The following is a 12,965-nucleotide window of genomic DNA, read 5'->3' as shown; positions in this document are numbered from 1 at the left end:
TTTCTCAAAGAAACAGATAATGAAAAAGATTGGTTTGATCAAATCTGAGCTGGATTTGGACTTGTATCTCGAAAACGGAAAACCTCAGTGAACCATAAAAGCCTTGAGCTCACCAGCTTGATGATCAAATGATCAAACTTGCAAATAACTGCAGGCAATTCAAGAATTTGCCTTCAAGCCTCTGGTGCTCAGTGACTTGCTGTGTTACACCGTCCAGAAAATGTAAGAAAGTGAGTGTGATCAGGGACAGAGAGGAGGATTGGCCTCTGCTCATTCTTCTTTCTTGAATGCAGGAGAGGGGAAGACATCTGCTAGGAGTTAATTACTGTCTTTTGTTTCTCCCTCCTTTCCCAGCAGTGTCACTGGCAACCATTCTTGCAGTGTTGGAGATGGCACAAAGTACAACGACACGGACAAGTGCTGGGGGCCAATTCGAAGGATTGATGCTTACAGGCTGTATCTGGTGAGCTTCTTGAATTGGGATGACTATTGTTGCCATTTAAACTCTGCTTCTAGTGCATAGGGATTTTTATTTCTCATAGAAATAATGTAGTTCAAGTGAACAACAGAGTATGAAACTTTTGGTTCAGTCTGACTTTTTTGGCCAAATACCCCCTCCCTATTCTTGGGGACATGTCTGTGTTTGAACTTGTTGGGCATCAAAATGATCCTTACGGTTTTGAGTTTGAGTTCTGTCCATCTTGGTGTGTAGTTTTATATTGCTTAAGCAGGTGAGATGTTTTTGCCAAAGGCTGGGTTTTTCTTCACTGGGTTTTTCAGTGGCTGGCTAAGTAATATTCACTTGGGGGTAATTGTTGTCAAGATACTGAAGTCTATTAAACTCACTTGAGTGCTTTAGAATATAAAATAGCCAGAGTTGGAAGGGACCCGCAAGGATCATTGAGTCCATCCTTTATGTGAATAAAATTGTTAATGCTGCAGGAGAATCTGCGATTTGAAAGATGATGGAAACAACCAGCTTAGACAACATCCAGTGCTACTCACTGCCTTAGTAATAGCTTTGTCTAGTTCAGGACTGTCTATTGCATCTAATGCTGTGCTGGGGTTCTGCTCTGAACCCAGGGTTCTTCCCAAAGGATGATGAACATGGCTTCTCTAGAGCTTGGGGAGCACTGAGTGCTTGTATTTGGAGACAGATGTCGGTAGGGCAAAATGGGAGGAGGGAAGGATGCCAGTGCTGCATAGTGTGGCTTCTGTTAAGGGTCTCAGTGAGAATTTTAAGTAAAAGGAATGAGGGTGGCTGTGTGTGTGCAGAGAAATCCAGAGGTAATTTTGGAGTTAGTACATTTTGGACATGCGGTGGATCACATCCAGTGTTATTGCAAAAGTAAGAGATAGGCCTCAGAAATATTAGTGAATGTCAAAGTCTAGTTAATTATTTAAGAGAAATATTATTGCTTTATTAAATTCTGTCTTGGTCTGCTTCTTTAAAACTTCTAGAAGATTGAAGATTTCCTTCCTGAATTTCAATAACTCTCCCTGACCCAGCAGAAGGAGCTAGTCAGAAAAAGCAGACATGCATTAATTACTGCCTGCAACTCTCGGATATTATGTCTATAATTCATGAAGATAATTGTTGTTACGTCTTGCAAAATTAAAAAAATTAAGACTCTGTAAGCATTAGACTTGCAGTCTGTGTACATAACTCTCAGAGGAGCTTTTCCCTCTGCTTGTCTTGTGGATTTGGAAAATAAATATCTGCAAAGTCTTTGCTAGTGGTTAATCCTTTCCTGCTCAGTTACTGGGATGAGGCTTCAATGTTGTTCTCTGTGCCCCCTTAGATGGAGGGTGGGATTGTTTGTGGGAGAGCAGACCAGTCTATACTGGGTTACTGGTGGGGTCACAATCACTGTTTTCAGGAGGCTGCTGGGTGTCAGCATTATCTCCAAGTCGTGCTTTTCTGTTAAGGTCTCTAATGCTTATTACTGGGTGAGGATGGGAGTAAACTGGGACTTGTTCTGCCTTCAGCTCTTCTGGTCCCACTCCCTGCTTGACCTGTGTGGTTTCATTCTCCAGAAAGCAGAGAGGATGGTGACCTCCTTAGAGAGGGATAAGAGATGTAATAATTTATAAAACACTCAGACCACAGTACTGACCCTGGCTCTGAGTTTGGGCTGCCTCTGAAGTGGCTGTGCTGGCTAATATTTTTCCCCTGCTGTCCTGGTTAATATTTTCCCCACTGTCCTGTTTGCAGTGTGGACAACCAGTGACCAGTTGAGTTCTTAAACTTTCTGAGAGAAACTGGGGGATGGGAGGGCAGGGGAAGGAAGTCACTTGACTTCAAGCAAACAATTCAGTAGTAAACCACTGTAATTATCTCTACACATTTTGTCCAAGCTTCTTGTGTATAGAAATAGAGTTTTGAACATGCCAGAAAAGCTGAAACCTGCCTGTCTGAAGGGGAAAACGCAATATGAAAGTGAGGAGGGGTGAGATGCGTCAAAAGCACAGCTTCTCTTGGTCCCAGGGGATCATACCCATAGAGAACTATTCTGTTTTCTTAACTTTCTATTTTGAATTCTTGCCTGATGGAATAATTCAGGTTCCACGTTTCAGTGGACAAACAAGGTCTCTTTTTGCAGACAAGTTCCCCTGTGGCAAGGGGACAGATGGACACTGTGATCCCAAAAGAAAGCAGCTGAGTTTTTGGATCAGCCCATTTGTCCTAGATGCCTGCCTCTAGTTTTCCTACCTTATCTTAGTACTGTATTTAGGTTTAAGTGACTTTTAGGAGTAAGATGGGTGGATGTAGCTGAAACTTCTTGCCAGTTCCAATGAAGCAGTTCTCTGGAAGTAGTATTGTATTTCATACTCTGTGCATGACCCTACAGAAAACCTATTTTGGACTACCAGGAGAATGATCTATTTGAGGTTTTCTGGACAAATGGTGCCAATGGGAGCTGCCTTGTGCCAAGTCCCACCAGTCTGCCAAAGACCCGTGCTGCCTTCCTCCTGTCAACTTTTTCTCTCCCAAAACTGTGTCTTCTTTTCAACAAAAACCATTTCAAACATTGACTCTTCAAGCTGGGGATGGAGAGAAGAATAATGACTGACGTAAAAATCCTTTTTCACGCCTTATTGTCTAAAAAGGCTTCTGGAAGCTGTCTCTGCTCTGATTACTGTGAATGGAAGCTGAAAACTATGTACATAATGAGAATATTTAGACAGATTAAATTCTTCTCTTGAGACTTGCTTGTCTGTGCAGCATCTTTATTGCTGCTCCAAGATTTCACACCTAAGTGTGTCTGCAGAGTCTTCAGAGACCGCTAGGCCCCTATTAACCTTTGTCTGAACAAATGGTTGTCTCACTTCTTGTTTATAAATTGCTTTGGAAAATAAAGACTTGCAAAACAAATAAGTGAAGGCAAGGGCAGGAAATATGTAAATAGACTTTTTCTCCTGTCCCATCACTTGCTGCTAATATTTGCCTCCTTTTTGGGACCATAAAAGACCTGAGAGGTTTGAAGGGTGAGCCTTGCTGTGCTGTTCCACTCCTGTGAGGGCAAGACCCTGCAGGACAAACGGGCTGGAAGAAAGGTGTGTGTTGGGCAGCCCAGCGACCTTGTTGAAGAAAAGCAGTGATCACAGTTAAAGCAGATCGATGGCTTTCTATCTTTGCTTCAGACCTGTCACCACCCTGCCATGTCCTCAACAGCTGGAGTGACTCCCAAGTCCCTTGGCTGTCTCTGGCAATGGGGAGGACAGGGTCACGTTCTCTCAGTGCTGAATTCACACTTCAGTGCAGTTGCTTTATCATGCTCTCTGTAGGGTCCACAGGGCTCTGCTGTGGAGGTCGTGGGGAAGGGGCAGCAGATTTAAGTTTCAGATCTTTCATCGTAACACTTCTTTCTCTTTCTGTCCAAGTCATGTACGAGTGTGACATGATAGTCCCTGTTTCTAGAAAGCAGATACCGAGATAAATAAGAGATTAAATCCTGGGGATCAGCAGCCATTCAGAGTGTCTGATCCAAACTGTGTTCATCACCTGGCAAACAACGCTTCTGTTCTGCACCAGGGCAGCCGTTGAGGCTGAAAGCTCTACTCTGTTCCCAGCCCTCCTCTTCTGGCAATCTGGGACATGGTGTCTTCCCATGATGGAAAGGAAATGGCTTAAATTCTCAAGGGGAGCCGTGTGCCTTTCAGAAGAGGCACTGGCACAGGTACTCCTGGTAGCCTGGCTCGGTAGCACGTCAAAGCCACGAGGTGCATCTGTTCTGTCTGAGTCTCTGTTGGTTTTTTTAGCTGATTGGGAAGGGACGCGGCATCCGCTTGTGCCGGTTCACAGATGCTGCAGTATCGCAGGCAGCCCAGCGGGTGCGGGCCGGGCGAGGATGGGAGCGCAGATGGTTTAATGGAGATTATCCCAGTTGGAAACGTGCTTGTGCAGTGAAGAAAATGAGCGGGCTCGCAGGCGCTTACTGTCCCTCTTCAGGAGGGACAATGTCACCCTGGCCTGACGCTCTGATCGGTGGCCAGAGCGGGGCCGGGCTGCAGCTGCAGGAGGCTGTGCAGGGGGGTGAGGGGGTGGGCTGAGGACACACGTACCATTGTACCATTGTACCATTGTAGCATTGCTCAGTGCCGGCAGAACTTCATCAGCAAATGCCAAGGCTGAGCTGATAAGTGTTGATGTGGATCCCGTCGGCCTCGGCGCGGGGCTGCCTTCCTGGAGTGCTGGGCTTTGTGTGTCTGCTGCTGCATGTGCTCTGCTTCCCTCTATGGCATTTCTCCTTCCAGGCTCTGCCTGTGCCCTGCTCTGGGTAAAGGTGTCTCAGATTTTTATTGTCGAAACGGATCTTTCCAAATGCATTTACCTGCACTGGGGCAGTTTTATCAGCTTGTTTGGTACACGATGCTCTTGTGGCCTCTTGGTCCATTGTTGGCCTCTGTAGATTTTTATTTTTCGTTTTTTGATTTATATTTTGCCTCCCAACACTGATATGAGAGGAGCCCTCATGGCAGTACTTGAACATCTATGCTTGATCTAAACTGTCTGTTGCCATCTGGGAGCTGGAGCAACAGAGCTGGAGCAGTGCTGCAAGCCAGAGTGCTTCTTCCAAGGGCACCTGGGTTTTCTCCATGGTTCCCTTTGCAGCAAGTGCTTTTCCTCTGCCCTGCCTTCCTCAGCTGTACCCTGCAGCAATATCCGGTAATAAATGGGTCACAGCTGCTGTCTCCTGGATATTTATTCTTACAGGTCTCAATGTCTAGAGACCTTGAGAGCCCATGGTGGGGAAGGAAGCTGCCTCAGTGGCAGGAGCTGGAGCAAGGAGGGCTGATTTCACAGCACATCAGTCAAAAAGGTTTGGGACACTTGTCCTGGGCTCCCAGAGTGAGCCAGTAGAAGGAAGGAAAGCTGATGGAAGTTTATCCTGATGGTGTGAAGTCATCATCTTGTTTAAATAAATTGCTTAAACTGTAGCATTGTTGTGTTCTAGGTTACCTCAGCTTGCAGTAAGGATGCAGCAGGACTGGGGCACTATTAGCTTGTCACCCTGCATATCCTATAAGAAGTTGTTCATGGGTAAGACCTTCTTGCCAAAAATATTGCATTATATTCCTTCCCACAAATGCTTTGATGTGGTTTATTATGGTACTGATATAGAAATAGAAACTAATGTACAAAAAAGTCAGCTGCTACTTCTGTGCATAAAGGCAGCTCTGAAAGACTTCAAAATAAGGAAAAGCTTTTCAAGAGTCCAGAATATTGTGCCATTTCTGTGTGTACAGGCCACCTGAGTTTTGAAGCATTGCTGTGCCACGAGAGGAATTAGTACTGCATTAATTATCAATATCAGTAGGGCAAATTGTTACAGGTGCCTCTGACATACAGCATTGCTTGGCTAAAAGCCCTGTCTCAGAGGCTGATTGGAGTCTTCTCATGCCTCTCATCTACTTGGCCTCCAAAAAGTAAGGTCAGTTAAGTTGTTGCTTTGGTCTGAAGTGCTTGAAGAGGGATAGGAGCCAAGTTCTGCTAAAATAAATGGTGTCTGGATGTGGGATGGGAAGGCAAGTCTCAGCTCTTTTTATTGCACAACTAATAGGTTGAAATTGGCACACAGCCTTGTTAATATGGCATAAATCCTGCCTCCTTCATCCTGGTCCATTCTTCTGTGGCCTCATCAATAAATCCTTTCAATTGCTTGCTCATCATATGCCTGTGACAGATAAACTGGCTCTACTGGAGGTTTCCAGACCCCTTGCGTTTCCTTATGCAAAGGGATCTGCAGATAATAACTGGCCTTGTGAAAAAGAGGTTCCTCCTGAGCCATCAGGAGGAGAGGCAGATGAGTGTGATGAAATATGAACTTGTTGTACCAGTGACCTAAGAGCTGGAGCTCAGCTTCTGATGGGTGATTTTTCTTGCTTCCTTTTAACTGATGGCATTTTAAGTAAAAGAAACATCAGCCACAAGGCAAACACTGGGTGGGAGAGTCAGCCTTTGGGACCAGACTGAAGCAACTGCAAGAACCACGCTTTGAAGCAACTAACATTAATGGATTAGCTTGTCTCTTTTCACTGGAAAATCAATAGTGCAGGGGACTGGAATGTGTTTTCTGTACAGAGCTGTCTGTTCACTTCACAATGAGAAGTGGGTTTTTCCTAAGTGGAGCTTGGGTTGTGCTTGTCACTTGGACGCTGAGCTTTTCCAAAGGACCAGTCCTGCCTCTCTGGCTCCTCCAGCAGGCTGGCAAGGGCTGTCTGGAACGGAAGGGTGTGGTGGTGCTGCTTGAAGGCATGGCCAGGTGTGCTGTAGGTGCTACCAGGCCTTCAGAGAAGCAAGGTGGCTGATGCAATGGGCAGAGGCCATCAGTGAGCTCAGACACTCTTGGCTTCCCCAAGGAGGACTGTCCTGCACACTTGGTTTAACTTACTTGGTGTTGGATGGTGAGCATGAACCTTGGAAGCTAACCAGCTAAACAAACTGGATGAAGCAGTGGCTCTAGATAGATCTCTGTTTGCTTTTCTGCACATCCTGCAGCTGGGAGCTCACCAGAGGTGATGCTGGGCTCAAACCACAGCCCTGCTGCCCAGCACAGCCACCCTGCCAAGGCTGAGAGGCCATGCTGTTGCTTTCCCTGAATAAAGCTGTCTTTTGGAGTCAGCTCACTTGGGCAGCAAGGCACCAAAGCTGACACTGTTCTCTCCTGATACTGGAGACCAATCTCTCCTGAATAGGGCAGGTGTCAGAACCAATATATGTGATCAGCCTCTGCCCACACCGAGTGGTAAACGTTTAAAAAGGGCCTTTTAAAATTCCTTTCTTGGACTAGGCTGTTCCAGCAGAGCCACAAATCTTTGGTTTTCAGAACATTTGTAGAAAATAAGTAATAAATACATTTCCCCTGTGCAGTGTTACTTTTTGGACAGCATCCTAGGAGCCAGAGTTGGAGAAGACCTGTTAAGTCAGCTAAACAGACCCCTGGGAAATGCAATATAAGCCTTTTTCTTAACAGCATATTTTCCAGTATTTTGTTTGGTGCTTTAGCACCAGCTTTGTTTTTAAACAGAGGTCTGACCTTGCTGCCTGCTTGATTCACATCAGCATTTTCATCGAGTAAGACAGCAGTCTTGATCTCTCATCCCCTGAAATTACCATTAATTCCTTAATATACAGGTAGAAAGCGCCAGGGCTGCAGAACTGTGCAGTTCTGCTGCTCTGAACGTTATCAGAAGCTGTGGAGGAAAGCTCTGGACAGACCCATATCTCTTTTTACTCCTAAATAAGTCTGCAACTTAACGTCATCCTAAATAGCGCTGTATGACTGAGTGAGATCACTGGCGCTCTTGTCCAAAAATGTGGATTTTTGGACTACATCAGCAAATCCCACACGTAGCTCATGCCTCTGTAAGCAGGACTATAAATACAAATAATGCAGCTGGGATTTATCTTTTAAGTTGAAGGCGGTATAATGCTCTGGGGCAGAGCTGATCTCCCAAGCCTGTTGCACCAGTTTGGTGTGCACCTACAGGGAAGAAGGCTGGAAGTGAACAGACACCCCACTAGCCCCGGGCAACAAGGCTTAATCTCTTCTTTTGTGCTAAGTAGTTACAAAGTGAGGGACTTTCCTTCCCTTCAGGCAACTCCTGCATGACACAGTGAGCAGGGTGATGCTGCCCCTGAAGCTGCATCCTCCAGGCAGCTGGAGAATCCTGTGAAACTCAACTGAGAAGTTTGTAGGGGAAAAAAGTAAAGAGGAAAACTAACAGCTTAGTGGTGGAAGCACTGTTGGTGTTGTGGCAGACAAGGGGTTAGTGGCCTTCAGGAACATTCATCCTTGCTGAACCCAAGTACCTCCTAACCCTGGCAGCTTGTAGCTTGACATGTTTGCAGGGCCCTCTGTGCATCCGTGTCATGCTGGTCCACGTCTCTCTTGCTTTGTGCTGTCTAACCCCGGGGCTTTTGTAGTCAATAAAAATGCTGTTGTAGTTGCCAATGCCCTGCCAGGAGAGGCAACAAATATGCAGGAATTTGGGGCAGTATCTGTGTATAAAGATGATGCCCTCACACTTTCTTGGGGGAAACTCATTAATCTCTCGTACCACGCTAATGAATTGGGGAGGCAGAGAGCAACTCCTCAAGGTCACCCAGTGTCAGGAAGGAGGAAAGCTCCACTTTCATACGCTGTGGGAGATCAGAGCAAGCTGGTGGTGGGGGGTACAGCCAAACTTGGCTCTGCACCTTCTCTGCTGTCCTTCCAAGTATCACAACCCAAGCATTCAGCTCTCCTGCATCTATCCACTTTGCTGCTTCCCTCCTGCTTGTTCAGATGCAATTAGGAGATGCAGAATAAGGGGGAGCCAGGGGTCAAGGAGGCGGTAAAGTGATTACAAGATGCTGCAAACGGCTGTGCCATAAATACTCCAATGATGAAAAATTAGATGCCAGTCACCTCGGGGTTATTGCTGGCCTCTATCTCTCTCTTGTTGTGAAAAATGATAATGGAAGTGTATTTACCCCAGAGAGCGTAAGCTTGCCGCTGGCTGTGATCCTGCACACCCCAGGTATGCCAGGGACAGAATCCTTGCACCTAATGACTTTCTGAGAACACTTTGTGCCTGAATTCCTTCAATTTAAGTGGAGAAAGAACTGGTATTTCTGGGTATTCTTTCCAAAGTGGAATGTTCCCGGTGCTCAGAGATTGGCCAGTTCCAGAAACAGACTGTGGCCCTGAGTAAGGACAGGGAGAGGAGAGCAGCACCCTCAAGTACTGCCTTGCTGTCCTTGTGCTGCTTCTGCCTTGGCCTCCCAGAGCTGCATGTGGAGGCTGCCCAGTTCACAGCTGGTTTTTGGTGTGTTGGATGCCCAGCAAGATCAGAGCTTGTAAAGAGCTGGGGTGACTACACCTTTTTGCTGGGTGGGCAGTTAGAATCAAATGCTTGTCCTGGGCTAGAGCCTTTGAAAATCTCTAGATAGTATTCAGATCCACTGAAGTTGGTATCTTTGGGGATACAAGCACTTCTTTTCATCCCTTGCAGAAAGTCTTCCATTTTGGAAGAGGCCTTGGGATCGCTGTGGCACAGGAACTGTGGGAGGCAACATCCAGCTTAAAGGGTACTGTGGGTGAAAGGCCACTTTGCTTCGCTGGCACAAACCAGCCTGGCAGCAGCAGAGGTCTTAATTCCTGGAGGATACCTCCTCTCTGCCTTGAGGAACTGGGGAAAAAGGTGGCTGAGGGCTCCTCAGTGCCAGGAATATGCCTGGTGTGAGTTATGATTATAAAGCTCTGCCAGGTGTCCCGAGACCAGCACGTTAATTACCAGAGCTGCTGTGGCAGCTGCCTGCTGTACCCAAAGCATAACTGCCCTTGTTTCTTCAGCTATAAATATTCCTTGTGGGATGTCTGGTGGCTGCATCCTCCCTCCATTGTGACTTCCTGACTCCACAGGGGATCTGGAGGTTAAAATCCCTCTTGCCTCTCAACTTCTTTGAGCAATCCTTGTTCTGTGGCTGGTTTATCTCTTTTCAACCAACTTTGAGCTTCATAACAGCTTGTCTGCTGATAACTTGCTGCCTATCAGCACGGCCCCTGCTGCAGCCCTGCCTCCAGCCTTGAGAGGCTGTGGATTTTCAGCTTTTTTTTTTTTTTTTTCAGCTCTCTAAAAAGCTCCTTCCTGAACAATCAGACTCTTTCCATGTATTTATATTTGTACTGTCCACTGCAAGGGGTAAAGCTTTACCAAGGAAAGCTTGGATTGCTGCCCTTGCTGATAGGCCATCTGGCTCTGTAGCTTGAGATATGAGCTCATGTAGGACAGAAACATGGCCTTGTCACCCTAGTGAAGGGGATGAGAGATGGCAGAGGGGACACCATGCTCAAGACCCTTTTCCCTTAAGATGTTTCAGCTGAAAAGCCCTGAGGCCCTGGCAGGAGTAACTGGAGCCCACCATGGCGTAGCACTGCAGTAGCTACAACTTGAAATGGGTGCAGAAGAGCTTGCAGAGGCTGCAGGTGTATGCTGGGGGAGCTGCAGGTAGGTCTGAAATGCCATGAAGCTGTTTTCTTTATCTAGGAGTCCCAAACAAGAGTGGGGAAAGCACCGTGCCTTTAATATTTCTCTCCAAGTCAGCCCTAAAAATTCCCTGAGGATGTGAATAGAACACCAGTTCCTAAGGAATTACTGAAGGTGATAGGTCTGGTTCAGCCTTTCAACCAGGAATAAAACCTCTGACCTGTACCCATGCCAATAAATCCAGCTTTGCTTTTTGGACCTGTTTTTTTCCCTACATGTGACACACTCTAGTGGAAAGCACCTGAGGTGGGAACAGAGTATCCCAGTTCCCTGACATCTTCTTTGCTCTCTGTACTTGCGCAGTCTGGTTTTGTTGGATTGTTTCATCTGTCCCTTCCAGTGCTCATCTGGGTTGTGAAATAGCTCTGAGCTCAGGGACGTCTTGCAGAAGCAGAGTGAGTGTCAGAGTTGCAGTTTTGGCAGCATGTAAGAAATGTCTGCTTTTTCCTGCCATGCTCGAGGAGACTTTCCTTGCATCTGAGCACAGAATCAAGCAAAGCTTCCTTTGGCAAGTGCTTGTCCAGTCGAGCCTGTGTCTTCTTGTTGGTGTCAGGCTTTGCTGTGGAAATGTTGTGTACCCACAGTCCAGTATCAAGCATTCAACCTTTGGCTCTCCTGCAAAAGTATCAAAGTCTACCAAGGAGAGTGATCCATTTTATTATAGCAGTGACTTTTTTAGTGAGATCTTCTCTTACCCCTCTTTAGGGCAGGGTTATTTGCTGTGCTGTCTTCTGGGGCAGAGGTACCATTGCTCAACAGCTGTGAAATTTAAACATCAATATCTGCAGAGATGGAGTTGATACCATCCTAAGGTGAAGTTTGTCTGAGATGTTGTCACTTCTATCAAAAGGAAGCAAGAACTCCAAATAATTAAATGGTTTGGGGCAGGTTCTGGTTTTGAATGAGGGTGTGAAAGGCTGGGATGAGGAAAAGGAAAAGGCAGGGTGGCTGGGGGCCCAAATGGAGATGGATATCTAAGGAGTGAGCACTACAACACCTCTTCTCCATCTTCACATTAAAACTGAGGGATCATTGCTCTGTTTTCTGAAACTTAGTAACTTCTCATTGGTATGATAGCCCTGTGCTGCACAAATTATTTTATTCAAAAGCTCTTGAACTTTTTGCGCTGCTCTTGGCACATTTGCTGCATTTAACAATCATGGTCTCACTTTGCTCAGGCACCTACCCTGCTTCCACCCAATCTTTCTGAAAGTTTCAAGGCTCTGAATCAATAAGAAGCAATTGCTACTGGTTTTAATTCACTACTTGGCAAGCACCAAAGATAGATGTAATTCTTACAGATGAGTTTGTGTAGCATGAAAACAATCAAGTTCTGATGACAGTTATGAATGAGGCTGGTTTTTCAGATGGTCCTCTTGCAAATGTATGCAGGCACTAGCCATAATGCTGTAAGTACTGCATCTAATACATGAATCAGCCACGTTTTGGATGCTAATTGTGCTTCCTGAGCTGTATTGGCTGCTTCTGTAAAAGCCACATGCTGAGCAGCAGATGAAAGCTATTGAACTGTACTGGTTCAGAGTGATAGATGGACCCTTCAGGTCAATAAAGAACCTGTTTGGTCAAACAGCCCTCTGACTGGCTTAAAGCATGTTTGTATGGTCTGAAAGACTCCTGGCATTAGCTGGCCATCACTGAGTGGTTGAGAGCTCTCTTGGTGGTCCTCTTGGCTGCAACTAAGCTGATAAAAACCAACCAGATGTCCTATTAACGCTTGATCTTACTCTTGCTTTTATAAGATAATCCAATAAACAAGGTTATGTAACCAAGTTTTAACAGAAGAGCTTTAATAAAATATACTTTTAAAAATATATAAATATATATAAAAATATATTCCAGGCAACGGTAAGCCCTAGCTAGTTCCCCCGTGGCAAGAAGACTCGAGTTGACCAGCCTGCTTTTTCATTTTGAAATACTGAGAGCTGACAGGTGCAGAGGCTGGGAAAGTGGTGTCAGCTGAGTTGCCAGCTCAGGAAAGATCCCAAACCTTGGTGCCTGTACTGCTGTGGCTTGGCTTGGTGGGAGGAATGGATTTGAAGACCCTCCCAGCGGTTGAGGAAGCTGGTGTGCTGCTTGTGGCTCCTACTAGCCTGCAGGGAAGAGTATAATTCAGGGTGACAAGCTGCTGTTCTTTCTTATACCCTCGCTGGTTTCTCATTTTTTGACTGGGAATGTCAGTAAAAGCAACAAAAACACTGTCCTTTTTAGTCATCAGTGTGCTGGATTTTCATGCTGTTTTTCAGCATGAGAAAGGAAGGAAAAATAAAGAATTTTTCATTTATTTGCTGTGTGTGGGTTCCACATACCCTCCACTATGAGCCTGGTGATTTACCTGGCCTTTCCCGTTTAATGGAGGAGCTTGGAGGGAAATGAGGGAATCACTCTTAATAGCCAGCTCTGTGCAAAGG

The 12,965-nt window shown here is 45.9% G+C and overlaps 1 protein-coding gene across 4 annotated transcripts in view; it reads left to right on the top strand.

Annotated features, from left to right (window-relative positions):
• TMEM104 (transmembrane protein 104) overlaps positions 1-12,965 on the top strand; it is a 43,891-nt gene that overhangs the window by 11,774 nt on the left and 19,152 nt on the right. For 3 of the 4 annotated variants that reach the window (XM_039562314.1, XM_039562316.1, XM_039562315.1), the window contains one exon: positions 355-463. In XM_039562314.1, coding sequence (XP_039418248.1) covers positions 355-463 — 109 coding nt within the window. The remainder of the gene's footprint in view (positions 1-354; positions 464-12,965) is intronic. The other variant, XM_039562317.1, reaches the window with a different exon arrangement.

Source organism: Corvus cornix, chromosome 18 (genome assembly GCF_000738735.6).
Source record: "Corvus cornix cornix isolate S_Up_H32 chromosome 18, ASM73873v5, whole genome shotgun sequence".
In the NCBI taxonomy this organism is placed as follows: domain Eukaryota; kingdom Metazoa; phylum Chordata; class Aves; order Passeriformes; family Corvidae; genus Corvus; species Corvus cornix.
The sequence above is the reverse complement of the archived record's forward strand: the minus strand, read 5'-3'. Positions and strand labels throughout refer to the sequence as shown.